The following is a 26961-nucleotide window of genomic DNA, read 5'->3' as shown; positions in this document are numbered from 1 at the left end:
AGCTAGCTACTGTGTGCTTCATCTATAGTAGCCCCCTTTCCCTTAAGACAAGCAGGTCTACCGATACTTGGTTGCCCCTAGGACTTATACACAATGCTATAGTGCCTGGCCACCATACTAGGGCAGATGCGAACAGAGCAAACAGACTACTTGCCGTTTAGCAGACAAATAGCGTGGTTCTAAGATGGTCCAGGTAATAAGGCAGGCTGAGTTCAGGGAATAGTCCATTATCCAATCCGGGTCATACACAGGGAGATCCAACACCAAGGCAAAGCAGACAAACAGGAGACTTGCTCAAAAACAATGCAGGTAACTTTGTCTCTATGACAAGCAATCGATAGATTGGTTTGCTTATATCAGGTGACTGATCAGATCAATAATCTTGCAGGTAAACACAGACAGGGGAAAAGCTAACACCTGGGTGCTGGAATGAGGAACAGGGGCACTAAGTGATCATGACACACAGTTCTATTTTCTTTTTATAAACAGTTGTACCTTATTGAAATGTATATCATTTACAGCATATGTAAAGAAGCAGCTTATTAACAGGCACAGATTAAGCATAAATGTTATACCAGAACAGCATTATATAGAATCACTGGCTATGACTGAGGGTTACGCATACAAGTAAATGTTTACAGGATGAAATACCATTGCACGCCATAGTATCTCTCAGAAGTGCGGTATCGACATATGGACATCGGGTTTCACCCTGTGTCTGGATCCAACCCGTCCTCCTTTGGAGTTTAATTCAGAGTTCAGGGGGTGCATACCTTTTCATGTTTCTAATGACAGCCTCTATTGGAGTAGGTTATTTTATATAGGGGCAGGGCTGCGTTTACCATGGATTCCCAAGCAGACACTTCTGGTTTATCTGAGGAAAACCATTTCAGCAGAATCAATTTTTTGGCATAAATATAGAAGGTAAGCTATAAGAAGTTTAGAGTGGTGTGAATGTTGGTCATTATCTGGGATACCCAGTAGGGCCAATGAGGGAGTGGGAGTTAGGTCAAGTTGTAGTTGTAGGTTAACTAGGCATTCCCTGAACATGTGTACGTACAAACTCGGTTGAAGTTGACACCAAGGGCAGTCAGAGCTTTATTCGGGGAACATTCTCTGCAACCTGGCTGGGGTATAATAGACCCTGTGAAGGAACTTGACCTGGATTGGCTTATCTCGTGATGAAATTGCAAGTCTAAGGCCCTGCTCTAAACTATCTTCCCAGTCTTCCTTGTCTAGGGAGGGGATATTCTCCTTCCATTACTCCCAAAGTTTCTCCATTCTAGGGACGGCTGTACAAAGCAGGGCACTGTAAAGTGTTGAAAGTGGTTTGCTTAACTCCCCAGGTGCTAGTATGTCCTCAGTAAGGCCTGCCTTAGGTATTAGGTTCCGAGGGAAATGAGCCGCAGCCGCATGCACATCTGAAATTATCGAAACAGCATCCAGCCCGGCAAGTTATACCTCTGAGACAACTGGGAGAAACGCAAAAGGGCCCCCCAGGCACAATGTCCCCATTACCCTTGATACCGTATTGCACCCATAGGTGGGGATCCTGGATGGTGTGGAAGTGAGGGAGTGTAGGATTACCCCAGAGCGGTTGGCTCAGAGACGAATGTCCCGGGATGGAGAAGCCCTTTGTTTCCGGCTTCCAAACTCTCCACGTAACCTTTGTTGGTCCAGGGAGAGTGTGATATAGATAAAATTGCAAAGATCCTGTAGGGAACCTAGAGAAGCAGCCTCCAAACAGGTGGCCGCATTAGCCCTAGATCCCTGAAACCACCAGTATATGGATACTAGCACAGCCACCCAAAAATAGACCTTGAAATTTGTTAACACCAGACCTCCCAGCTGTGGATAGAGGGACAGTGTGGCCCTGGCCAGACGGGGGATGCCCCATTCCAAATAAACTCACACTTGTCTCTATTTCTTTAAAGAATGCGGTCAGTACCCAGATTGGACAATTGCAAAAAATGTAGTTGAATTTCAGGAGAAGCATCATTTTAACTAAGTTGATTTGACCTAGCAAATTCAGTGGTAGCCCAGACCAGGACATGCAACTGTTTGAGTGGCTGGAGATTCCGGCCGAAAAAATCTGCCGTTCTCCTGGTCACCTGCACGCCCAGATACTTGAACTCCTCAACCTACTGTAGTGGGGTGGAGGAGGCTGAGTTGATTGCCTGATCGTCTATTGGAAATAAGATGGACTTGGACCAATTGATCCATATAGCCTGAAAACGAGCCAAACGTGTCAAAAATATGCAAGGTAGCTGAAAGCGACAGGCCCGCGTCATTCAGGAAAAGGAGGGCGTCATCCACATATAGGGACAGTTTTTCCTCCAGCCGCCCCACCCGTAGTCCCTTGATCTCAGAGGATTCTCTGATCAAGATAGCCAGGGGTTCCAGGGCCAAAGCAAACAATAACAGGGACAAGGGGCACTTCTGTCCTGTGCCTCTGTGTTGGGAAAATGATTGGGACAACCAGTCATTGGTAAAAACTTGTGCCTTCAGGGGCTTTTTACAGCATTTGTAACCAATGGAGGAACTTGGGGCCAAAACCAAACCACCTCAGGATCTCCCATTCCACTGAGTTGAATGCCTTTTCTGCATCCAAGGATGCAATGACTGGGTGCCCTGATTGTCATGTGGGATCGAATGGTTGAGGAATAAGCATCCCAGGTTTATGTCCATTCCTTTATCCGGCATGAAACCAGTCTGATCAACATGAATCAGATTTTCAATAATGGCAGACAGCCGGGCTGCCAGGACCTTCGCTAGAATCTTTGCATCAACATTCAAGAGTGAAGTAGGTCTATAAGAGGCACAATCTAGGGTTTCCTTGCCAGGCTTGGGAATCGGTATGATGACCGCTTCTTCCATGGATTCTGGAAGGGTGTCAAGGTAGGGTAACTCCTCAAAAAGGGCCCTCAGTTTAGGGGCTACAGTGTCTACAAAATTCTGCTGGGAGTCCATATGATCCCGGTGTCTTACCCGCCTGCAATTTACCAACGACGTCTCTTTCTGGAGCACCCCTGACCCATGCCTTGAACGCATCCCATTTCACAGTGGTTGGCCCATTGTCCCCATTTGTGGTCCAGTCTGTACATAGAGACTCCGTAATGGGTTCCTGCAGTCTCCCGTTCCGTCGCCCAGAACCTAGATGGGCACCAAAGCCTAGAGCCTGGATGGGGTGAGAGAGAGAGTCAAGCTCAGCAATGCGTGATCAGACACCCCCCGAGGGGATTATGCAAGCCTGTCACCCAACGTATTGCAGCAGATGAAGCATAGGCCAAATCTATACGTGACAGGGACTTACAAGAGGTAGAATGACAGGTAAACTCCCTACAGGTCGGATGCAGATGATGCCATACATCCACCAGGGAAAAAGTAGATGCCCATTGAGCCAGTGTAGAACCTCCCCCCGCCCCACAACCTCAATCTGTCCATGTCTGGGGAAGGGACCATGTTAAAATTGCCGAGCAGGAACACAGCAGGAGTATCAAAACTTAGAATCAGTGGCATAATATCATTCAGGGTTGTGACAGATGCTGGCGGGGGGTGGGGGGGGGGGGAATACAGTCCCGCTATAACCACATTCTTGTCATAGATATTAGCATGCATTATATAATATTTTCCCTCTGGGTCGATATGTACCTCCAGCATTCTAAAGGGCAGCGATCAGAGCATTAGCATACTGACACCCCTGGAATAAGGAGTAGGTGGTGTGATAGTATGCACCCACCCAGGGATGCCAAAGACCACCAATTCTAGAGCCCTGGAGGTGGGTTTCTTGTAATATGCAGATATGAGGAGTGAAACTTAAATACCAGGGACGGTTTTACCGCAGTTAAGAGCACGGAGATTCCATTAGATCATTGTTATATGAGACATCAGAGGTTACTATCACATGGTGTCAGCAGTGATAACATGGCAGGCAACGCTGTTGGTGGGGAAGAATGTCCCTGTGACAATCTCCCCTCAGTAGGCATAGCCACCCTTACAGTATGCAGCACAGAACAGGTCTCCTTAGGGCCCTTTTTTGGTAAGTAATCATAAAGCACCAAATATAATACAGTACAAAAATGAACATATATAACCACACTTAACACCGCTCCTACCCTTTCCCCACCCACCTGGAGCAAATAACCCCACCCCCTCCTTACCACCCCATCCTAAACATGGAGTGCATAAACCCCAAACAACCAGTCAATAAGGTTAACCTTAAGGGACGTGAGCCAGATGGATCGGCCCTGTGAATGAAAGCATCTTACAGAACTATGGAGATGCTGGCAGTCCAACAGCATAGAAGTGCACTTATGATATTAGGGTATAATCTTTTAGGCAAAGCAGTGTGAAGACATGGTTTGTGCATTAAGATTGCTGTAGAAGCGCCACACCAATATATACCAAGTTTCAATCAACCATATAGGAAACAGAAGGACAGTCATACGCTGAGGTAAAACACCTGCAAGCAGGAGCACAGACTTAAGTTCAATAGCCAGTGCTGCTCTTCTGCTTGATTCCAACCATGGGTGGAACTTTGTGCGCCGGAATCAGAATTTCCGACAACGGATTTTGTTGTAAAAAAATTTGAGAACCAGATCTCAAATTTTGCGCAATGGAAATTTCGATGGAAAATGTCCGATGGAGCCTACACACAGTCGGAATTTCTGACAAAAGGCTCCCATTGAATATTTTTCATCTGAAAATCCGACCGTGTGTAATGCAGTAATTCTGCCGCAGGTGCAGATCTTGGTGGTAGTATCAAATATTCAAATGAGAATTTTTTGGATTAGAATTACTGCGGATTTTTGTCTTCAGATTTACCAAAACCATGTAGTGCAAGGGCCTGCCTGATTGCATACAAATTGAATCACTTAAGTTTCATATTACATGATTTTGGTAAATCTAATAGTGTGTATCGGGCTTTACTCTGATGCACTTTTTGGACTAAAAAAGTATTTCTCTTATATTCACCGATCGACACAGCTCCTCTCTTAGCAATTGAGTTGTTATGACCACCACTAGGAGAATACTAGGCATTATTTGTTATGTAACACTCAGAACTTTCCAGTTCCACCCAGGGGGCAGTCCTTTGGGTAACAACCCTCCAGCCTGCCATGCAGTCATCAGTTTTATTTTGCCAATGAAGGAGAAGGACCTAGGAACCCTGCTGGCCCATCGGTCCGTGCTTTTTTCTGCAGAAGCTTGATTTTTTGCGCAAGAGGATTGATCCTGTGATCTGCTATCATCAGCCGGCTGGGTGACAGGCTGGATACCCTTATCCTTGTAGTCTCCACAGTCTGGCCATCGAGCGTCTCCAGAGGGGGTCGGTGAGCTTTTATGCTGCGGGGCACACATGTCTGCAGCCACCCTGTACTGACCAGTGAGTGGGTCTGTAATGGAATGTCTCCCAGCTCTACAGGACTGGTAAGTACAGCTCTCCCTGCCTAGGTGGGCCTGAGCAGCTGGGCATTCCCTGGGTCGATTCGGGGGTCCCTCACCTCCCTCTCTTCTCTCCCTTTTCCCCTCCCACTCCCTGGGGGGATGCTGCTGAGCGGTGTGTGTGTGTGTGTCTGTGCCGGGGCTCTCCGGGGGGCTCTCACCTGGGGGGGTGGCGCTGGCTGGCTGAGTCCTGGGTCCTGTTTTTCATGTCCCTGGAAGGTGTCTGTGAGGCTATGCTGGTGTCCTGTGCAGTGCTGTGCTCACTGCCATTGTTTCTCCCTGTCCTTCATGACTCAGGCATTCAGTGGCCATCTTAGGTGTGGGCAAGGGAAAGCATGCTCTCCTGGGCTTCGGCGGCCATTTTCCTTGTGATTGTCCCTATACAGGACGCCAGCGGCCATTTTCTTCATACCTGAACAAATTTTTGAACTGCCATTTTTCCTGTGTTTTATGTCCTTATGCTGGATGCTGGGCGGTCATTTTCTTGGAGCCTGAGCACACTTCAGAGCAGTTTCAGTGCCATTTGCAGGTGCTTCCACCGACACAGCACTGTTTACTCTGCACCTGGGAGCCAACAGAGACTACAGGCACTAGCTGCTGGATAGAGCAGAACCCCTCATGGTGGTGAGTCCTGCGGGAAAGAGCCCCTCAGCCAGCAGCAGTAAGGAGGGTGGGACTGTCACTGTTCCAAGTCCCCTTTGGGTGGCAGACAGGGTAGGGTCAGCATGGCTTCAGAAACTGGTGTTTCTTCTCCCGAAATCTAAGCAATTGCAACCGGGTCGCCTGCGGACTGCACAGTGCCCCTGGACACCCTGACGGCGGTCCTCAATTTGTTCGTTGCCAATATGGAGGTGGCACATGAGCAAAAAGGTACAAAAAAGCGGCCCCTGCCCCCCCCCCCCTCCTCTGGGGAGAGCTCTGATGCAGACTCTGGACCTGCTGAGGCTGGTTACCCCTGCTCTGTCTTGTCAGACGATGCTGACCAGGACCATTTGGACAGTGAGGATGAGTCCAGGTCCGTGCGCGACAAAGCGCTTGTTGGAGCACTTATCACAGCTGTGCGTGATACCTTGAAGATTCAGGAGCCAGCAGATTCCGCTGCTGAGGTAGAGGTGCCTTTTGGGTCCCGTAAGCCATCACGTTCACCTAAGGTGTTCCCGTATCTGACTTATTTTGACAAGTTCATTTACAAGGAATGGGGTCGCCCACAACGGACCTTTTCGGTCCCCAAATCCATGGCTGTGCGTTACCCCTTTGAGGAGAGCCTTCTCAAAAAGTGGTCGGCTCCTCTGGTCGTGGACCCCACAGTATCCACGTTAAATAAAGTAACTACTATCCTGCATTTAAGTATCCCATGGACAGGAAGGCTGAGGCAGTGGCTCGTTCCTTGTTTACGGTGGTGAGGTATGCCGTGCGACCAGTACTGGCATCCGCACTTGTGTTGCAGTCACTGAGTGGGCAAAACTGTTGCACCGCGAATTGGGAGAGCAACAGGCTTCTCTTGTCTGCGTGGGAACTAGCAGACCAATTAGTGCAAGGCCTTAAGTACGTTTGTGACATGGCCCTGGATACTCTTCCTCTGTTATCCAGGGTTTCAGTGTCAGCAGTCGTGCGGAGGCGCCTGATTTGGTTAAAATGCTGGCCTGCTGACCAGACATCTAATAAAGCCCTGACTGATCTTCCCTTCCTTGGCGACCGGCTTTTCAGAGCATTGTTGGATGACATTATTAAAAATGCCACCGGTGGCAAGAGTACCCTACTGCCACAGGCCAGGAAGGCTAAGGAGCCATGCCGTAGGCAAGGGCCCTCTTTTTCCACTCACAGCGGCTTTTTCATCCACCCGGAGCTTCAGCCAAACGTCCCCAGCCCGACAGAACGACCACAGAAGGACAAACGTCCCTGGAACCGCAAGCCTAACAAGCCTGCGAACAAAAGTGCTACCGCATGAATGTTTGCCCCACCCATGTCTCGGGTGGGGGTCGCTTTCGGAAGTTTGCAGCCGGTGGTCCTCTCGACTATCTGACCAATGGGTCTGCGATCTGATTTCCTCAGGCTACAAGATAGGGTTGCTCTCTTGGCCGTCAAACAGATTCTTCCCCTCCAGCATACCCGTATCCCCGGCTCGCCGGGAGGCCCTCTTGGGGTCAGTAAGGGACCTGCTGAGTCACAGGGTGGTTGCACCGGTTCCGGAATCGGAACATTTCCAGGGATTCTACTCACATCTGTTTGTAGTTCCCAAGAAGGAAGGGGTACGTCCAATCTTGAACCTAAAAGCCCTCAATCACTTTGTGAAAGTGCAGAGGTTCAGAATGGAATCAGTTCGCTCAGTAATCGCTGCACTCCATCAAGGGGACTCCCTGGCGTCCTTGGACATCCAGAATGCGTACCTGTACATACCCATATGCCTCCGGCATCAAAAGTTTCTGCAATTTGCAGTCGGGGAAGACCACTACCAGTTTGTGGTTCTTCCTTTTGGTCTGGCATCAGCCCCGAGTCTTTACCAAGGTATTGGCTCCAGTTTTGGCGTTGCTGCGACAACATGGGATCACGATCGTGGGATACCTAGACGATCTCTTCCTGAGGGCATCTTCCGCCTCAGAATTAGAGGAGGATGTGGCGATCACCATGCAGACCCTGCAAGAATTTGGGTGGCTGTTGAACCTAAAGAAGTTGGTGATTGTACCGACCCAGCGTCTGGAGTACCTGGGCTTGCTGCTGGACTCCAGGGAAGCAAGAGTTTTTCTCCCTTCAGACAAGCTGCAGACTCTCAGATATGCGGTAAAACTGCTGATGAACCACAAGTGGTCGTCGCTCTGCTTTTGCATGCGAGTCCTGGGACTCATGGTAACCTCCTTCGAGAAAGTAACAAATGCCCAGTTCCACACCAGAGTCCTGCAGAAGGAGATTTTGACAAAGTGAGACAAATCTCAGTTGTCCCTGGATCGACAGATCCAGGTGAGCCAGTCAGTCAGAGTTTCCCTGACCTGGTGGCTGAGGTTCCCGGTGCTTCAGTCCGGGAAGTCATTCCTACCTCTGAAGTGGACAGTGATCACAACGGACGCCAGCCTATCCGGCTGGGGTGGAGTGATAGGGGTTCAGTTAGCTCAGGGCCTCTGGAAGAATCCAAGTTGCCGATCAATCTGCTCGAACTAAGAGCGATTAGGCTGTGCCTCTCCACATGGTCGACGAGACTACAGGGGCGTCCAATCAGGATCCAGTCAGACAACGCCACGGCTGTGGCATACGCCAATCACCAAGAAGGAACAAGAAGCTCAGCTGCCGCACGGGAGGTCGCCCAAATACTTTGGTGCACAGAGCGGCATGTACCGGCCCTGTCGGCTATTTACATCCCGGGAGTGGAGAACTGGCAGGCGGACTATCTAAGTCGCCAGATGCTTGACCCAGGAGAATGGGCGTTGCATCCGGTGATATTCAGGCTACTGTGCCTGCGGTGGGGCACACCAGACGTGGATCTTCTGGCCTCCCGTCTCAATCGGAAGGTGCCGAGATTCATGTCCAGGACAAGAGATCCTTGGGCAGACGCGCTGGTGGCTCAGTACCAGCTGATCTACGCCTTTCCATCACTGAAACGGTTACCATGTCTGCTCCACAGAGTGGAAGTTGAAGGGATCCCAGTGATTCTGGTCACCCCAGATTGGCCTCAGTGGCCTTGGTACGCAGGCCTAGTGCGCCTGGTGGCAGACACCCCATGGCGACTGCCATTACGAGAGGACCTTCAGTCTCAAGGTCCGATTCGCCATCCTGCTTTACCATCACTGGCTTTAACGGCATGGCTATTGAGAGTCAGGTATTGAGGAACCGGGGTCTGTCGGTGATCCCAACTATGTTGAGGGCACGGAAATCTTCTCGGAAGATATATCATCGTACCTGGAAGACTTGCATCTCCATGTGTGAGGAGAAAGGATGGCATCCACGCTCCTTTTCTATATCTAGGATCCTGCTGTTTCTTCAGCAAGAAGTAGACCAGAAATTGGCGTTAAGCACCATTAAAGGGCAAATATCAGCCTTGGCTGTCTTTTTTCAGCGACCCCTGGCGTCTCACTCATTAGTGAGTACCTTTGTTCAGGGGGTGCTACATGTAGTCCCTCCGGTGAGTCCACCGTTACCCCCGTGGGATCTGAACCTGGTGTTATCGGTGCTTCAAAAACCACTATTTGAAAATATCAGGGAGGTTCCCCTGTTGACTCTTTCCCAGAAAGTGGTCTTTCTAGTGGCCATCACATCGGCCAGGAGGATTTCGGAACTGGCGGCTTTGTCATGCAAGTCGCCTTATCTGGTTAGCCACAAGGATAAGGTGGTGTTGCATCTGCAACCGTCTTTTCTGCCGAAAGTGGTCTCGCGTTTTTCATATCGATGAGGACATTGTGTTACCATCTCTGTGTCCTAAGCCGAAACACCCAAAGGAAGTGGCCCTTCACGCTCTTGACGCGGTTCGGGCTCTAAAGGTGTATTTGCCTACCACTGCTCCCTTTCGGAAGTCAGACTCACTGTTTTGGTGGCTGGTCCCAAGAAAGGCATGGCGGTCTCGTCGGCCACCATTTCCAGGTGGATCAGACAGATTGTACTGCAAGCCTATGCCTTGAAGGGACAGGTGCCCCCTTTCTGGTCACGGCCCACTCCACAAGGGCAATCGGAACATCTTGGGCCTTCGAACATCAAGTGTCTGTCGCTCAGGTGTGTAAAGCAGCGACCTGGTCGTCTGTCCACACGTTTACCAAGTTCTACAAGGTAGACATCAGTGCATCGGCTGATGCCTGTTTTGGCCGAAAAGTTTTGCAGGCTGTATCGTTGCAATTGAATATGCAATATATTTTCTTTTTTCCTGTTTTTTCGATAAAAACGCAGTACCATTACGTTTAATGCACTGTTGTATTACATTTACAGTTTTGTGGTGGATTTCTCCATGCGCTGTTGTTTTTTGTGGGTAAAGTTTCACTAGTTCCCACTTGCCATGGTGGATGAAGTTTTCTATGCTTTTTCCCACCCCTCGTTTGGCACTGCTTGGGGAAGTCCCAATGGCTAAAAGAGGAGCTGTGTCGGTCGGTGAATATAAGAGAAAATAGGATTTTTTGTACTCACCGTAAAATCCTTTTCTCTGTAATTCACCGACCGACAGCACCCGCCCCTCCTTTTATTCTTTACGTTATACTGCTTGTTGATGACTGCATGGCAGGCTGGAGGGTTGTTACCCAAGGGGCTGCCCGCTGGACAGAACTGGAAAGAGTATTACATAACAAGTAATGCCTAGTATTCTCCTAGTGGTGGGCATAACAACCCAATAGCTAAGAGAGGAGCTATGTCGGTCAGTGAATTACAGAGAAAAGGATTTTACGGTGAGTACAAAAAATCCTATTTTTTCCAGTCACATTCACACAGTGCAAACTTTCATAGAAATCCTGCCTCCTGGCAGCAGCTTTCTTCGCAGAAAAAAGCCTGACACTTGTAAAAGTACCTAAAGCTTTTACGGTCTTTTAGGCCTATTTACAGGCATCAAGAGCTTGGGTGTTCATTCATTTAATTGGTCAGAATAATCATTTATTCTGGCCATTGAAATCAATTAACACTCAAGCGCTAAATGCACTGACCGTTTAGGCACACGTTCATCAGCTTCAGGTGTTTTTCTGCCAAAACTCTGCTGCAAATGGACTCACTGGCAGTGTTTTTTGTTTTCTGCCTCTAAACTCTTCTACCCCTAAATGCTGCCAGCTTTGACACATAGGCTAGCATGCAGGGGAGTTTAGAGGCAAGTTAAAAAAAAAATGCCTGATGCCCCTAGAATTAGCTGCACAAATGTCCAGTATGCATGAGGCCTAAATTAGTACAATCTCCATGATTGTAGATGCATGCACTTTTACACTAATTGTTCCAAGATTTGCCTGCAGATCCTGTAAATAAATGTTGGGGTGTTTGGAGACTTCTCTTAGGATCATACAGTTAGGTCTGGGGATGAATTTGCTGAGCCAGTAAACTCTGGACAAATTAGCATCCATGTAAAATTTACACCGCTTGCAGATTATTTTTCATATAGTGAAATAATTTATTTAAAATAATTTGGCAACCTATTTAAATCCCTGGCCAGACTTATAGGCATCCACAACCCTGTTTCTTGAGGGCCTTAAAGAACTCTTTTGAGCTTTACATGACACCACACAAGTCAATAGTATAGAAACCACCTGACCTTACATATGAAGTTTAAATAAGACAAGTTACACCTAAATACTCTCTAAGGAGGTTCTGATTCTTGGCAATAAATTGTAACACCCTATTTTAATTTAATTGGTTTGAAGTGGCAGTAAATGCAGGAGAGTGCTTACTTTTAACATGTGAGAAATCTGCATTTTTGTTCACTTTAGATTATGAGAATGAATGCATCATGTCAGTTTTTATGTAATTTGTTCAAGTATATAACCTATATGTTTAGACGCCTTTTGAATGAAGATTTAATGTTTTCAAGTTTAAATATGTTGAAAAAGTCAACAATTTTCATGGGGTGCACTTATTTTTCACATGATGATCTTATGGGAAAAGTGTTGTTTAAATGAATGGTCTGGCAAGATAGTCTCTTAAAGTGGAATTCCACCCCAAAAAACAAAAATGTATTAACGTGCTTATAAAAAAAAAAAAAAAAAAAACATTTGGAGACATTATTTTTTTTTTTACTCACCACTAAATGCCTGTTGCTAGGGGGTCCCTCATAGTCTGCCTCCTTCAGTGCCTGGGCTTCTGACGTCACTTCCTTCAGCACAGGAAGGGAGATCACCCCCCTCCCTCTTGTCAATCATCTGGGACACGTGACCGGTCCCAGATGATTGCGTGGCCAGTGATGGCACACGGCGCGTCTCGCGCAAGCACAGTGGGTGCCCACAGTTAAAATGCCGGCGCCACCAAGCATAGGAGGGCACGAGTGGGGCTGCGATCCCCCGCATCGCTGGACTCCAGGACAGGTAAGTGTCCGATTTATTAAAAGTCAGCAGCTGCAGTATTTGTAGCTGCTGACTTTAAATTTTATTTTTTTTTTTAAGTGGGAACCCCTCTTTAAAGCAGGGTTTACACTGGAGAATGTATCCGCTCACAGTAGGAGCCCAGTTTGTCTCCATTTGCCATTTTAGGTCTGATTTCAGACAGAATTTTTGGCTAAATTCGGACCTAAAATGAACCAAAATACGCACAGCGGCTGCAGAGATGTGTGAACCATCTCCATAGAGAGCCAGTCACAATCTCCTTCTATGTGAATTGGAATGCGGGGAACCCCACATCCAATTCGCAATAGTGTGAACCCAGCCTTAAGGTTGTTAATGACAGGGGACACTCCTTTTGCTAAAGGAAAATACGTTTAATTTGCATTTAGAAAAGTATCTTTACAGTAAGAGCTGTGAAAATGTGGAATAGACATGCACAGAGGCTAGTGCTAGCCAACTCTTTAGAATGCTTCAAAAATGTTTTGATATGTTTCTAAATGCATAAAGTATAACTGGCTTTTAATATTTAGAGATAACAATGTAGAATGTGGATCCAGGGAGAATCTTTAGTCACTTAAGGACCAGGCCTATTTTTTACACTTGGTGTTTACAAGTTAAAATCAAGTTTTTTGGTATAAAATTACTTGGAACCCCCAAACATTATATATATATTTTTAAGACATTCTACAGAATAAAATGGCGGCCGTTGCAATACTTTGTTACACCGTATTTCCACAGTGATCTTACAAACGCAATTTTTTTTTATAAAAATACACTTTTTTATTTTTTTTTAAATAAAAAAACAGTAGTTAGAACAAATTTTTAATATTTTGAAAGATTAATGTTATGCCAAGTAAATTGATACTCAACATGTCATGCTTCGAAAATGCGCCCGCTCGTGGAATGGTGACATACCTTGACACTTAAAAATCTCTATAGGCAATGTTTAAATTTTTTTTACAGGTTACCAGTTTTGAGTTACAAAGGGGGTCTTTTACTAGAATTATTACTCTTTATTAATTAATCTCGCGGCAAATCCCCTGCAGAGACCACTTTTATCTGAAAACGGACCGCCCGCTGAAGAAGAGGATACCAGGGTTATTACCACTAGCTGCTGCCAAAACAACAATATCCCTCTTTAAACAGCAGACCTATAACGACGACGGGCAGTCGGCAAGTGGTTAAAACATTTTTTTGGATTACTTTTATTCCTATTACAAGGAATGTAAACATCCACATATTGTGAGATTCTGAGACCTTTTGACGCCAAGATCTCAAATCACACATTTACACTTAAATGCAAAAAAAAAATGTCCACTTTCAGTTGAAATCTGACTCCCGCCTTTAAGAAAATACCGGGGTTATGGCAGCTATCTGCTGCCAAACCCCTGGTATTTAAAGTCAAAGTACCGTCGAATAATGACGCCGGGTGGTCTGAAAGTGTTTAAAGGAGAAGTATAGCCAAAGCTTGTTAGGCTGTACTTCTCTTATGGATCACAGGAATGCAATTGGTTTTGCACTACCGTGACCCATTTTCCACTCTCTGCTGACATTACCAATGTCAGTCCAGGCACCGCGTCATCCCGACCACAGAGTATTGATCCACCAGGTGCCTGAACTGACACCAGTCTCAGCCTCTCAGCGAGCTGCTAAGAGCCAGAGATGGCCACTCCGCCCCCTGCACAGCTTAGCACTCCAATGAGTGAGGAGGGAGAAGATCAGAGAGCTGTGACTGAGTCTATAGCTCTCTGCTCACTGAGCTCTGAAAACCAAGCGATCAACGGTGTTTGATTGCTCGGTTCTCAGTTCAGAGGTGCCAGGGGACAGATACAGCATCGGACACATGCTGCATCCACCAAGGTAAGTATGAATGTGCAAAAAAATATATTCCTTCTCTTTTCAAGAATCGGTAAGGAATGTTTTTTTTTTTTATTGGAACAAATTGGACCGTGTTTTTTATAGGAGCTTTTTGCTTTCCTTTGAACCAGCTGCAGGTTTAGGGTTCTGAGAATTCTGATATTTTAATATACATATTTTTGACTTATAGGTGAACATGATGGACATTTTTGAAAGGATACGTTCACATTTTTAAAAAAAAATTATGCACATCTTTTTGCAGCTAAAAAAAATGTGCATTTATTTGTATTTTTTTTACTTGGGGCCTGGAAAGAATTGCAGCCACGATTTTCTGACTTCTCAGTGTAGCTGTCTACGGGCAGACAGATACACACTGACAGTAAAAATGAATGAGCTACCAGAGTGCTCAACAGTGCCATGGCAACTAATTGAAACTACAAGCCGACAGCAACAAAGGCCAAATAGGCTGGAACTTGTAGTTCCCCATTCGCAGAGGACTATGAATGAATGATGTGGGCGGAGCACTGCATGGCCACATTATTTTCAAACAGTGACAGCGGGCACCTAAAGAATATGCACGCCTGCTGTCACTGGGGAGGGGGGGTAAGAGCAGGAATGGCTGCATTGGTATATTGTGATTGTATTTTCTCCTAAATGTTTCTTCTCCAGGGAGAATATGTTTAATTTTTGCAGTTGTTCCTCGTAACTGAGGTCCTGCTGTGCCCTTATTTGTTTTGTTACCCTTCTCTGGGCTCACTTCAGTTCAAAGACATCTTTCCTGAGGATTGGTGACCAAAACTGGACAATATATTCAAGATGTGGCCAAACCAGTGTCTTGTAAACTCATAGAATTATAGTTTTACTGTATCTCTTGAGAAAGCACCATTTTGAATAAAAAATAATAGTCTTCTGGCCTTTCTTGCTGCTATTAGGACCCCCAGATCCTTTTCCATCCTCAATTCCCCCAGAAGTTCACCTCCTAGAGATTAGCTTGCATGCATATGTTTGGCCTCCAGTTGCATTTCTTTACACTTTTCAATTTTAAACCTCATCTGCTATATAGCTGCCCAACCCTCTATTTTAACTGTCTTCTTGTAGTTGCTCAATCCTGCTTTGACGTTATTGCCTTGCTTAACTTTGTATCATCAGCAAATACTGAGATTGAACTATTTATCTCAACCTCTATATAATTCATGAACAAGTTTAACCGAATTGGGACCAGAGCAGAGACCTTGGTCACACTGCTCACAACTCTAGACCAATTCTATATATACCATTGAGGAGCTTTAAATCAGTCTATAATAGGAAAGGCAGTTCTGTTGGGTGTAATAACTGGTGGAATATTAACATACATTTTTTTTTCTTTTTTTAACACAGAAAAGTCCGAAAGATGCTCTCATCCTCTGAAACCAAGAGAGCTGCCCGTCGGCCTTACAGACATATAGTTATCTGTCAGTCTCAGGTGGGACTACCAATGCGTCACCCTGTCAATGATGAGCCAATTGTTATTGAGGACTAAGAGTCATCTGAAGAGATAATCTGCAAGAGTCTCCATAGAAGATTCTTCTCATGATGATACTTGACTTTGAAAGTGTTGAGTTCATTAAAACTTTTTGCAGCTGTTTGCATCTTTTAAAAGATTCCATGCTTTGTAAAAGCGTCAAAATCTAAAGACTTGTTAATGCTTTGGTTAATTTTTGTTAACCCAGTCATTTCCTCATAAACATGTACAATGTTTTTGTTATTAGTACATTTTCTTTATTTTGAGATATTTTTGACTGGTGTTGGCTAACCACAAAGAAAATGTAACATGTTAAAAGGGACAGTTCTGACAATTATGGTTTAGTGTTCGATTTCATTGCAATTACAAATAAGATGCTAAAACTTTGTACACTTGAAAATGTATTATTGCTGATGCCTTTCTTTTTACAAGGTGTATTGATTTTTTGAAAGTGCCATTTAATGTTTTTTTCCCATTTATAGACTGAATAAAAACAAATCTAACTTATGGAATATAATTTTGAGGAAAATGTCTGATAAAATATAATTGTGCTTCTTGTGTTATGGGATTAAAGTTTAGCATTAAAATGTTTCCACACATAAATCGTTAATTTTGGGATACAAATAAATGCATTCACATAGAAACCATTATGCCAAGATTTTTTACAATAAACTGTTCATATTTTAGTTTACATTTAAAATAAATCTCTGGTTTCACCAACCACCCATTTATTCACCAGTATTTGGTCTGTTCTCTCCTTGTAAACTCTCAGTGCCATTCAATCTTTTTTTTTTCCAATTACATCGAAAACATTTTTCTATGTACACCTAATATTTTGATGTTTTTGGAACACTGTAAATAAACAAAATGCATTAACGGGTACAGTAATGATCACCAAGCAGGCCAGGTATTATGAATATGATTAGTATTTCAGTGCTAGATGAAAGAGGGCTCAGGGCAGATATCAAAATTTTGAGCCCTGCGCTGCATTACTTGACATTATCGTTTTTACATGCAAAAATTGCTCTGATTTTGGCTACAAGTAGCCAGGCTATGGCAACAGATACAGAATAGTGTGGGATGACTAGAGGCGATTCAGTTTGCATTATGCGCTATACAAGTATTTCATTCATTCATTCATGCTACAGATGGTGTCAGGAGGATGTCATACTATCAGAGAATGCCAGAATGTAATTGCCTTGGATGCCTTGGACACTCAAAGAACTACAGTTTATTGCAGGTAGCATAATATATATATATATATTATATAAAATGATAAAGAGCCCCCATTCTCTTGGAAAATATTCATCCACCCATCACTATTACTGTTTGCAGATGAGAGCTGTATGTCTCATCAACCCTTCCTTCAGCCCAGCCCTTCCTTCTCTGATTCTCTGAGATGGCTGCTCAGCTGTCAGCTAAGTGCCAGCTCCTATCTCTCCACAGTGACTCACCTGTTGATGATCTTGCTTGTAGGTTCTGCCTACTTAAGCCATCCAGTCCAGATGATATCTGCCTTCGCCTTGGTCAAATCTCCAGAGACGTTCTCCTGTGTTCCTGTTAGACTTGCTTGGCTGACATTCCTTCTGGCTCCCTGACATTTTGGCTTGTCTGACTATCCCTTCTGGTTCCTGAACTCTGGCTATGTTTTGACTACTTTTACTCTGTTTACCTTTTTTTATTATTATTATTAAACAAGTGGGATTTAATTGTACTTCTGTCTCATGGTTTCTGACAGTAGGTGAAGGCCATGAATTCAGAAGATGCAGTCAATCCAATTGCTGGTAATATTTTTTCCAGATTAGATGAGCAGGACCACTTCATGGATCAGTTTTCTTGGCGTTACAAACGCTCCTGAGTTGCACGGCTCACCTGGAATCCCCCACTGTGGCTGCTCCAGTACAACCTGTGTTGCAGGCCGTCCCTGCTGCTGCTCCAGTCTCTGTGCAGGCACCCACCTTGAGTATTACCTCCTCTAGTTCCACTTCCCCAGCGATTTGGGGGCAATCCAGTCCAATGCAGAGGGTTTCACAACCAAGTTGAGATATACTTTGAGATGCTTCCCACGGACAGAAGTAAAGTAGGTTTTGTGATATTTTTGCTTTCTGAAAGAGCCTTGGCCTGGGCAAACCATCTATGGGAGATGAAAAACCTGTTTGTCTTGAGTTACCCCAGTGTTTCTCAAATCCAGTCCTCAGGCCCCCCCAACAGGTCATCTTTTCAGTATTTCCCTCAGATGAAACGGCTGTGGTAATTGCTAAGGCAGTGAAACTGATCAAATCACCTGTGAAAAATAATGGAAAACCTGAAAACATGACCTGTTGGGGGGGCCTGAGGACTGGATTTGAGAAACACTGAGTTACCCTGAGTTTGTGGCTTCTTTTAAAAGGGTATTTGACGTTCCCACACGCTCCGATTCTGCTGCCACGTGCCTCATGTCCATCAAACAGAGTATGAGTTACTGATTACGCCATTGAATTCCATTCTCTGGCAGCAGAAGTTGCTTGGAACAATGAAGCCCTTGTGGTTGCTTTTACTCATGGTCTCTCGGATTCCATCAAGGATGAGATAGCAGCCCGAGATATACCCACTGAGCTGGAGAAGTTGATCATGATTGCCATCCTCATTGACTCCAGACTCAGAGAAAGACTCTCTTTTAAGGAGCGCTTGCGGAAGCCTCCTGTAAATTTGTCTCTGAGCTTTGCAGTCCCACCCTTGCCTCCTGGTACCGAGTCGGTCAGTGAAGGTGAACCCATGCACTTGGGTTTTTAATGCGGATGAGAGAAACTTTAGGAGGCGGGAGAGATTGTGCCTTTATTGTGGCCAGGCAGATCACTTTTTGAAGTCTTCTACCCGTCCAGGGAACGCCCGAACCTTGAGGTTCTGTCACAGACAGACCTTAGGTGGCGTTGTTTCATCTGCAGTTATCCAGAAGGATAAGCCCATGGTTTCAGTTACCCTTTCTTCGGCTGAGTCGTCCGTCGAGATACAGACTCTAGTTAACGCTGAGGCTGCAGGCCTTTTCATTGATGCTGCCTTTGTATTGAAGCACTTGATTCCACTGCAGCTGTGTGACACTCCACTTTTCATTGAGGCTCTTGATGGGAGACCTCTACAGCCTGCCCATGTGACTCATGAGACTGTTCCGTTGTCCATGGCCGTAGGGGCTCTTCGCCATGAGATAATCCAATTGCAAGTTATTTTCTCACCTAAGTCTCCGCTGGTTATTGGTTATCCTTGTTTACAGAGGCACAACCCCTCTTTTTATTGGCTCAGTGTTGAGGTTCTCTCCTGGTCACCACAATGCAGTAAGACATGTTTCCAGAAGGTATCCAAGGTCCTGTGCACCTCTTCACTCTCCTCCCTGCCGGAGGAGTACCACAATTTTAGCAATGTCTTTGACAAAGGTCAAGCCAGTAGTTTGCCTGCACACCGGTCGTATGATTATGCAATTGACCTTCAACCTGGAGCCATACCCCCTTGTGGCTGGGTTTACCCTATGTCGGTCCTAGAGGATAAGGCCATGGAGGAGCATGTTGCAGACGCACTTTCTCAAGGTTTCATCCGCAAATCCTTGTCTCCTGCTGGTTTCTTCTTTGTGATGAAGAAGAGTGGTGAAATGAGACCTTGCATGGATTATAAGAGGTGTCAATCGATTCACGACTAAAAATGCCTATCCAATTCCATGGATTACGGAGTTATTTGACCGTCTCAAGGAAGCAACGGTTTTCATGAAGCTTGATTTGAGGGGCATACAATCTCACGAGGATTAAGGAGGCCGACGTGTGGAAAACTGCGTTTAATACCAGAACAGTCCATTATGAGTACCTCGTAATGCTTTTTGGCCTTTATAACGCCCTGACAGTTTTCCAGAAATGTATCAACAGTGTCCTCCGAGATTTGTTGCAGTTATTTGTGGTTGTTTATCTCAACGATATCCTCATATTTTCCAAGTCCCTGGAGAGCCGCCACAGATTTCTGCTGAGTGCTTCAGAAACCGAGAGGACAATCTCTCTTGTAAATTGGAGAAGTGCGAATTCCATCGTGAACAGGTTAAATTCCTGGATTATGTAATTTCCACTGCTGGTTTTTCGATGGACCCAGAGAAATTTTCAGCAGTCCTACAGTGGCCCAAGACTCATGGGTTTATGTCCTCTGCAGCGTTTTCTTGGCTTTGCCAACTATTATTGTAACTTCTCAGCTCTGGTCAAGCCCCTGACTGATATGACATGAAAGGACGGTAACCCACAGAATTGGTCCCTGGAATCCATTAAGGCCTTTGAGAGTCTCAAGGCTACCTTTGTTTCTGCTCCTGTGTTGGCACATCCTGATCCTACGTTACCTGTTATCCTTGAGGTTGATGCTTCTCAGACTGGAGTTGGTGCCCTTCTGTCTCAACGTCCTACCTCTGAGAGCGCTTTGCATCCTTGTGGATACTTTTCCAAGAAATTGTCACCTGCGGAGTGCAATTACGAGATTGGTGACAGAGAACTGTTAGCGATCATTATAGCCCTGAAAGAATGGAGACATCTCCTCGAAGGTACCACTGTGCCGATTCTCATTCTTACTGACCATAAGAATCTCACATTCTTGTCTGAGGCCACCCTGGGAAGAATCAACTCTTTTGGGCCATTTCCCAACAATTCTGGTGGCCTAGTCTACGTCCTGATGTAACCGCCTTCGTAGCTGCCTGTTCTGTGTGTGCTCAAAGTAAGACTCCACGACACTTTCCAGTGGGTCTCCTACAACCCATATCCAATGGAGAGAGGCCCTGGAGCCACCTGTCTATGAATTTCATTGTGGAGTTACCCAACTCCCAGGGCAACATGGTTATCCTTATGATGGTTGACCGATTCTCGGAAATGTGTCATTGTATTCCACTTAAGAAGTTGCCCACTTCTAAGGAACTGACTTACATGTTTGCTTGGCAGATCTTTCACTTACAAGGCCTACCCAAGGTGATTGTCTTGGACAGCGGTAGTCAGTTTGTGTCCTGGTTCTGGTGAGCCTTTTGTGCACAGTTGGGAATTCAGCTTGGTTTCTCCTCTGCGTATCACCCGCAGTCTAATGGGGCCGCAGAATGTGCCAATGAGTCCTTGGAGCAATTCCTATGTTGCTATATTTCTGACCATCATAACAACTGGTCAGACCTCTTAGTGTGGGCAGAGTTTGCTCACAATAGTGTCTTGAATTCTGCTTCCCGATTGTCCCTGTTTATGGTGAACTGTGGTTTCCAACCTTCCATTTTACCAGACTATTTTATTCTGCAGAGTATTCCTGCATTAGAGGAGCATATCCGTGGTCTTTGTTCTACTTGGGTACACGTCCAGGGGGCTTTGTGACATGTTGATGATAGGTACAGACTCCATGCTGACAACAGACATCTGCCTGCACCTTCCTATCAGGTTGGGGACAGGGTCTGGCTGTCATCTCGCAACCTCAGACTTCCTGAACCGCACCTCGGTTTATTGGGCCTTTCCATATTCTTCACAGGATTAATCCAGTGACTTACTCATTAGACCTTCCTTCTAATATGCATTTCTCAAATGTATTTCATGTCTCCTTATTAAAACCTTTGGTCTGCAACAGCTTTATTACGTCGGTGCCACATCCTCACCCTGTTCAGGTTGAGAACCATTAAGAGTATGAAGTACAGGCCATTGTTGACTTCCGTAGGTTCCCTGGGCGCATACAGTACCTGATGCATTGGAAAGGGTATTGTCCAGAGGAACACTCTTCGGTCCCATCCTCAGACGTACATGCCCCTGTCCTATTCCATGATTTCCATAGACATTTTCCCCTCAAGCCTGGTGGTCCTCCAAGGGGGAGGGGTCGTTAAGGAGGGGGTACAGTCGGGGCTGGGCCCAGCCCTTCCTTCTCTGAGCTGGCTGCTCAGCTGTCGGCTAAATAACAGTGACTCCCCTGTTAATCCTGCTTGTCAGTCCTGCCTACTTAAGCCGTCCAGTCCAGGTGATCTCTGCATTCACCTTGTTCATATCTCTAGAGACGCTTACCTTTGTTCCTGTTAGACTTGCTTGGCTGACATTCCTTCTGGCTCCCTGATGTTTTGGCTTGTCTGACTATCCATTCCGGTTCCTGAACTCTGTTTTATGTTTTGACTACGTTTACTTTACTTTTTTATTATTAAACAAGTGTGATTTAACTGTACTTCTGTCTCCGTCTGATTCATGGTTTCTGACACAGTGTAGCTTACCATGCCTTATTTGTCAGATTGCTAACTGTTACATCTGTCTGAGCTTGTAATTATCAGTAACGTTACAGTTATGCTTGAATTCATTCCTCGCGTTATATTATACATCATCTGTAGTATTTTCAAAAAAACCTTTACCTTTTATTATTAAAAAGCAGTCCTTGACCTCCAAACATTAACTGTTCCTAGGTTGAAAGGATCAATATGGCAGAATTGTTTCATTGCTGTCCTCCTGGAAGATGAGGACACTGTCAGGATCGCATCATCAAATGGACACGCTGTGCTTGATAGGGAATGATTCCTAATTCTTTTGCATTTTTTAAATAAAGTACACTTATTCCTTTGGGTATTTTTGTGGACAATAAAAGCACTTGTTAATTATATACATCTCTGATGCACCTTTTTTTTTTCCCCTAATTTCATGTATATTTACACATTTTTACACAGTTACACGGTTGATTTGATGCCGGGTTCAATTGGCAAAGCGTAGTAATTAATATATTGTAAATCTCTATTCATGTTGGCCCTGTGGGTTGAATTTCTTTAGCACTATGTTGGATGGGTTAGCTTCTGGGGTATGATCTTTTATTGTACTAAGGATTGATCATCTTTTATAAACGTATCTCTCAACGGTGGTCTGTGCCAGTCAGGAAATATGCTTTACCTGCCATTGAACCACTTGTGAGGTGAAGAGCTCCACTCTCAAACCATACAATCCCCCAGTTGTCCACTCAAGAAAAGTCTTCATTATATACATCAACCTGCATATTTAATTAAAATGACATAGAATAAAGCATGTTACACTTAAATTACTGTATATAACACCACATATTGGCAGATCTCTAAATCTGTTCAGTCGTTCTAGAAGTTCTTGTTGGGGGCAACCTTGTATTAAAGGAGAAGTACAGCCAAAGATGGTTTAGCTGTATTTTTCTTATGGATTACAGGAGTGCAATTCATTCTTCAAACCTGTGACCCGTTTTCAGCAGACAGCAGGTGATGTCACAGAGCTGGTCCATGCTGGGGCAAGATCGTGACAATAAGCTTGGGCAATAAAGTTAAACAAAAAAAAATATTAGAAGACTATTCTGTCTTTTTCTGCTGTTTTTCTATGGGATCCGCCCACAACCCTGGATCGGCATCTGCCTCAGCCTCTTAGCGAGCCAAGAGCCTGTGCCAGCTGTTTCCATCCCCTCTGCAGTCCATCGCTCTAGTGAGCGTGGGGGAGATGGGGGGGGGGTAAGGGCAGAGCAGACAACAGTGACTGACAGTCACCAGCTTTCTGCTCATGGAGCTCTGAGATCCAAGCGATTAGTGGTCTTTGTTCACTCAGTTCTCCGTCTTAGACCCGGAGGGGGACAGATGCAGGATCAGACCGATGCTGCATTTACCTAGGTAAGTATGATTAAAAAAAAAACTAAAAAAACTTTTAAACCATTTTTATATATCGACAGCAGATATTGCACAGTCACTCATGGATTATCCTGGAGAATACAGCATACACCATCTGTCCATTCACATGCACATTGAAGCTTACAGAGTTCAATCTTTTCATTCTTTCTTCCTCCTAGTCTCAACGTCGATACTGAATCTCCGCAGCAACACAGGATTCACAACATACTCCTTCCATTCCATTATGCTCTCCTGGATTAATGGACACCATTAATCCCTTGACCATAGGGTTATATCGCCACCTACAGGAGTAGGACACGACAGAAAAGAAACAGCCCCACCTGTGGTTCTAGCTATTATAAAACCCCTTGTCTGCTATAGGCAAGCCTGTGGTTCCAAAGCCTTTTTTTTTCCTGCAGAGATCTGGGCTGGATAATTTAGATCCAGTGGGCACCCTAGTTACATAGTGAGGTTGAAAAAAGACACAAGTCAATAAAGTCTAACCTATGTGTGTGATTATATGTCAGTATTACATTGTATATCCCTGTATGTTGTGGTCATTCAGGTGCTTATCGCATTTTTTTAAACTATTGATGCTCCCTGCTGATACCACCGCTGATACATCCTTGCCACTCTTACAGTAAAGGACCCTCTATGCAGTTTAAGGTTAAACCTCTTCTAATTTTAATCAGTGGCCACTTGTCTTGTTACACTCCCTTCCGCAAAAAGTTTTATACCTATTGTGGGGTCACCAGTATGGTATTTGTGAATTGAAATCACTTTTACTAACGACCTCCAGACCCTTTATTAGCTTTGTTGCCCTTCTTTGTACTCACTCCATTTCCAGTACATCCTTTCTGAGGACTGGTGCACAGAACTGGATAGCATACCCTAGGTGCGGCCAAACCAGAGTCTTTTAGAGCGGGAGAATTATCGTTTTATCTCTGGAGTTGATCCCCTTTTTAATGCATGCCAATATTATGTTTGCTTTGTTAGCAGCAGCTTGGCATTGAATGTCATTGTTGAGCCTATCATCTACTAGGACCCCTAAGTCCTTTTCCATCCTAGATTCCCCCAGCGATTGTCCCCCCCAGTGTATAGATTGCATTCATATTTTCTTTTCTTACATCAGGGGACACAGAGCCATAGTACTTACTAGGTGGTTATATTGGCTTTTCAGGTGCTGGACACTGGCACGCTTCTTAAGGCGTGCACTTCCCCCATATAACCCCTCCCACTACTGGGAGTCCTCAGTTTTTTCGCCAGTGTTTAAGGTGTTGGGCACGTGTAAGGATGTGTGTACTGAGCTCCACGGGCAGTAATCCTTTGTTGCAAGCCAGCCATCCTGACGGGATCCATTCTGATATCTCTGTAATGGACTAAATGAATGGTACCCGGGCCTCGTCATCCAAAGACGCGAGGTTTTGCTTGCGAATGCTTTTAAGCTGGGCCCTGGGATCCAATACTTTTTGGTAGTAAGGCCAATAAAAGTGTACTGACAGGTTCTTCTCACAGGTCTAGGATTGCGGGATTACCTGAGTGTACCCCTGTTCCTGAAGGTTTCCTTTCAAGGTCTTGGAGCCTGCCGTGAAGGGCGAAGATTGGGCTTTTTATCTCTGATAAAGCCCTGTGGCAGAAAGGTAGGGGAGACTTTCTGCAAGGAATCTCTCCTTCCATGTATTTATGTCATGTCATGTCTATGTGTCACTACTGGAGGCTGTATTGAGCACTCACCATTCTGACGCTGGAAACAGCTGACGCGTTCTCTCTCCTCTCCGTTCAAGCCAGCTCAGGCCCCCAGGAATGAAGGGGGTCTGATCACTTCCTGGGCCCCCAGAGTGGCGGTTTTTGTTCCTTTGGATGCCAGCCTGCTGCCTCTTTTTTCTTAAAAAATAAATAAAAAAAATTTTGGTTTTGGGGCAAATTCTGTCCGTTTTACCACCGCCGGCTGCCATGTTGCTGGCACTCATACACTTCCCTAGTTGGAAGGGGGGGGACGTTTTCACTCGGGGTGTGGCTAATCAGCATCAGACGCCGGCCACACGTGGAGGAAGTATAAGCTACACAGGCAGAGCTGCAGTCTGGCGGTGGAGGGACAGAGCAGAGTGGTTGCTGGTCAGGTTTGGTGACACAGGGATCTCCCTTTTGATTGACAACATTGTACTGTATAGCTCGGACTAATAGCAGTTATTGTAATGTACTATAGCCTAGCAAGTGTTACATTATTTTGCTGGTAGTGCCTCTGCTTTGTACTGTAAGCTATGAGTGGCAAGGGGGCCAGGAACTCCTCTAAGGGTTCTAGGGGGTCACAACAAACTAAGACCCTGTCTAAAAGAATGTCTTCCTCTTTGGAGAGTGTTGCGGCCAGTCAGATGGAGCCGTCAGGGGAAGCTGTTGTTGCAGTCGCTCAAGGCGCTTCAGCCCCTGCGTATGTCACATGTGAAGTGTTGTCCTCTACCATTGCTGCCTTAGAGAAAAAGCTTGATGCAATTTTATCCCTTCAGAGAGGGGTTAAACACAGTAGATCCCCTTCAAGTGCTCAAGATCCTCCTCTTGAGGTTCAGGATGCCAGGGATCAGACAGATCTTCCTAAAGATATGGATCCTTCTTCTGAGGATCCTAGCACGAAAGGAGTATCACCACAAGAGAGCTTGCTTGTGCACGCTCTCACTGGGTTGGTTCGGTCAACCTTTTTGCTACCTGATGATGCCATCTCTAAGTTAGGATCTTTAAAACCTCCTCTGGCTGGAGATGCCTTTCCTATCCATGCATGGCTAAGAAAGCTTATGTAAGCAGAGTGGGAGCATCTGGATAAGCAGTTTTATCCTCCTAAGAGGTTTGCCAAACTGTATCCTATGGAAGAGGATTTCTATAAGAAATGGGGGGGTTCCAGCGGTTGATGCTGCGATTACCTCTGTAAATAAGAATCTCACATGTCCGGTTGATAATGCACTTATGTTGAAGGTCTCGGCGGATAAGAAGCTGGAGCACCTTTCTAAGAACCAGATGGCTTTAGCAGGATCAGCAGTGCAGCCGGTTCTGGCCGCAATGGGTGTATCCCAGGCCATTAAGGAGCAATTTGAGGAGATGCTTATATTTTTACGTGTTGAACAGGTTCAGCAGTACGCTGATTTAGCAGACGCACTGTGTTTCACAGTAGATGCGATGAGAGATGCGTCCATTCAGATTTCACGTCTGCTGTTGGGACTAGTGCATTCTCGCAGAGTTCTTTGGCTTGGTCAGCCGAAGCACCGTTTAAGAAGTTCCTAGCCAGTTTCCCTTTTCATGGTGAACGGTTATTCAGAGAGGATTTGGATAAATACTTACAAAAGATTTCCAATGGCAAAAGCTCTCTGTTGCCAGTAAAGAAGACATTTAGACACTTCTCATTTAAGCAGGCCTCTTCTCCTGTACCAGGGACATCAGCCTCTAGGCAGTCTCGACGGCCTCAGCCATCAGGTTCAAGGGGGAAACCCCAAGGACAGCGCCTAGGTCAGAAAATATCCTGGGGAAAGAAGCCCACCAAGCAGAGTACTAAAGCCTCCTTATGAAGGGGCCCCTTCGCTCGCTTGGGTAGG

At 45.4% G+C, this 26961-nt stretch overlaps 1 protein-coding gene across 11 annotated transcripts in view; it reads left to right on the top strand.

The window, feature by feature from the left end:
• MTA1 (metastasis associated 1) overlaps nucleotides 1–22374 on the top strand; it is a 635520-nt gene extending 613146 nt beyond the window's left edge. For 9 of the 11 annotated variants that reach the window (XM_077465019.1, XM_077465018.1, XM_077465021.1 and 6 more), the window contains one exon: nucleotides 15657–22374. In XM_077465019.1, coding sequence (XP_077321145.1) covers nucleotides 15657–15798 — 142 coding nt within the window. In that variant the 3' untranslated portion in view covers nucleotides 15799–22374. The remainder of the gene's footprint in view (nucleotides 1–15656) is intronic. The other 2 variants (XM_077465025.1, XM_077465023.1) reach the window with 1 other exon arrangement.
• The last annotated feature ends 4587 nt before the right edge of the window (nucleotides 22375–26961 follow it).

Source organism: Lithobates pipiens, unplaced genomic scaffold (assembly GCF_037356315.1).
Source record: "Lithobates pipiens isolate NorthernLeopardFrog02 unplaced genomic scaffold, aLitPip1_a1.2 Scaffold_30, whole genome shotgun sequence".
In the NCBI taxonomy this organism is placed as follows: Eukaryota; Metazoa; Chordata; class Amphibia; order Anura; family Ranidae; genus Lithobates; species Lithobates pipiens.
Note: the sequence above shows the minus strand (reverse complement) of the source record. Positions and strands in the feature narration are given on the sequence as shown.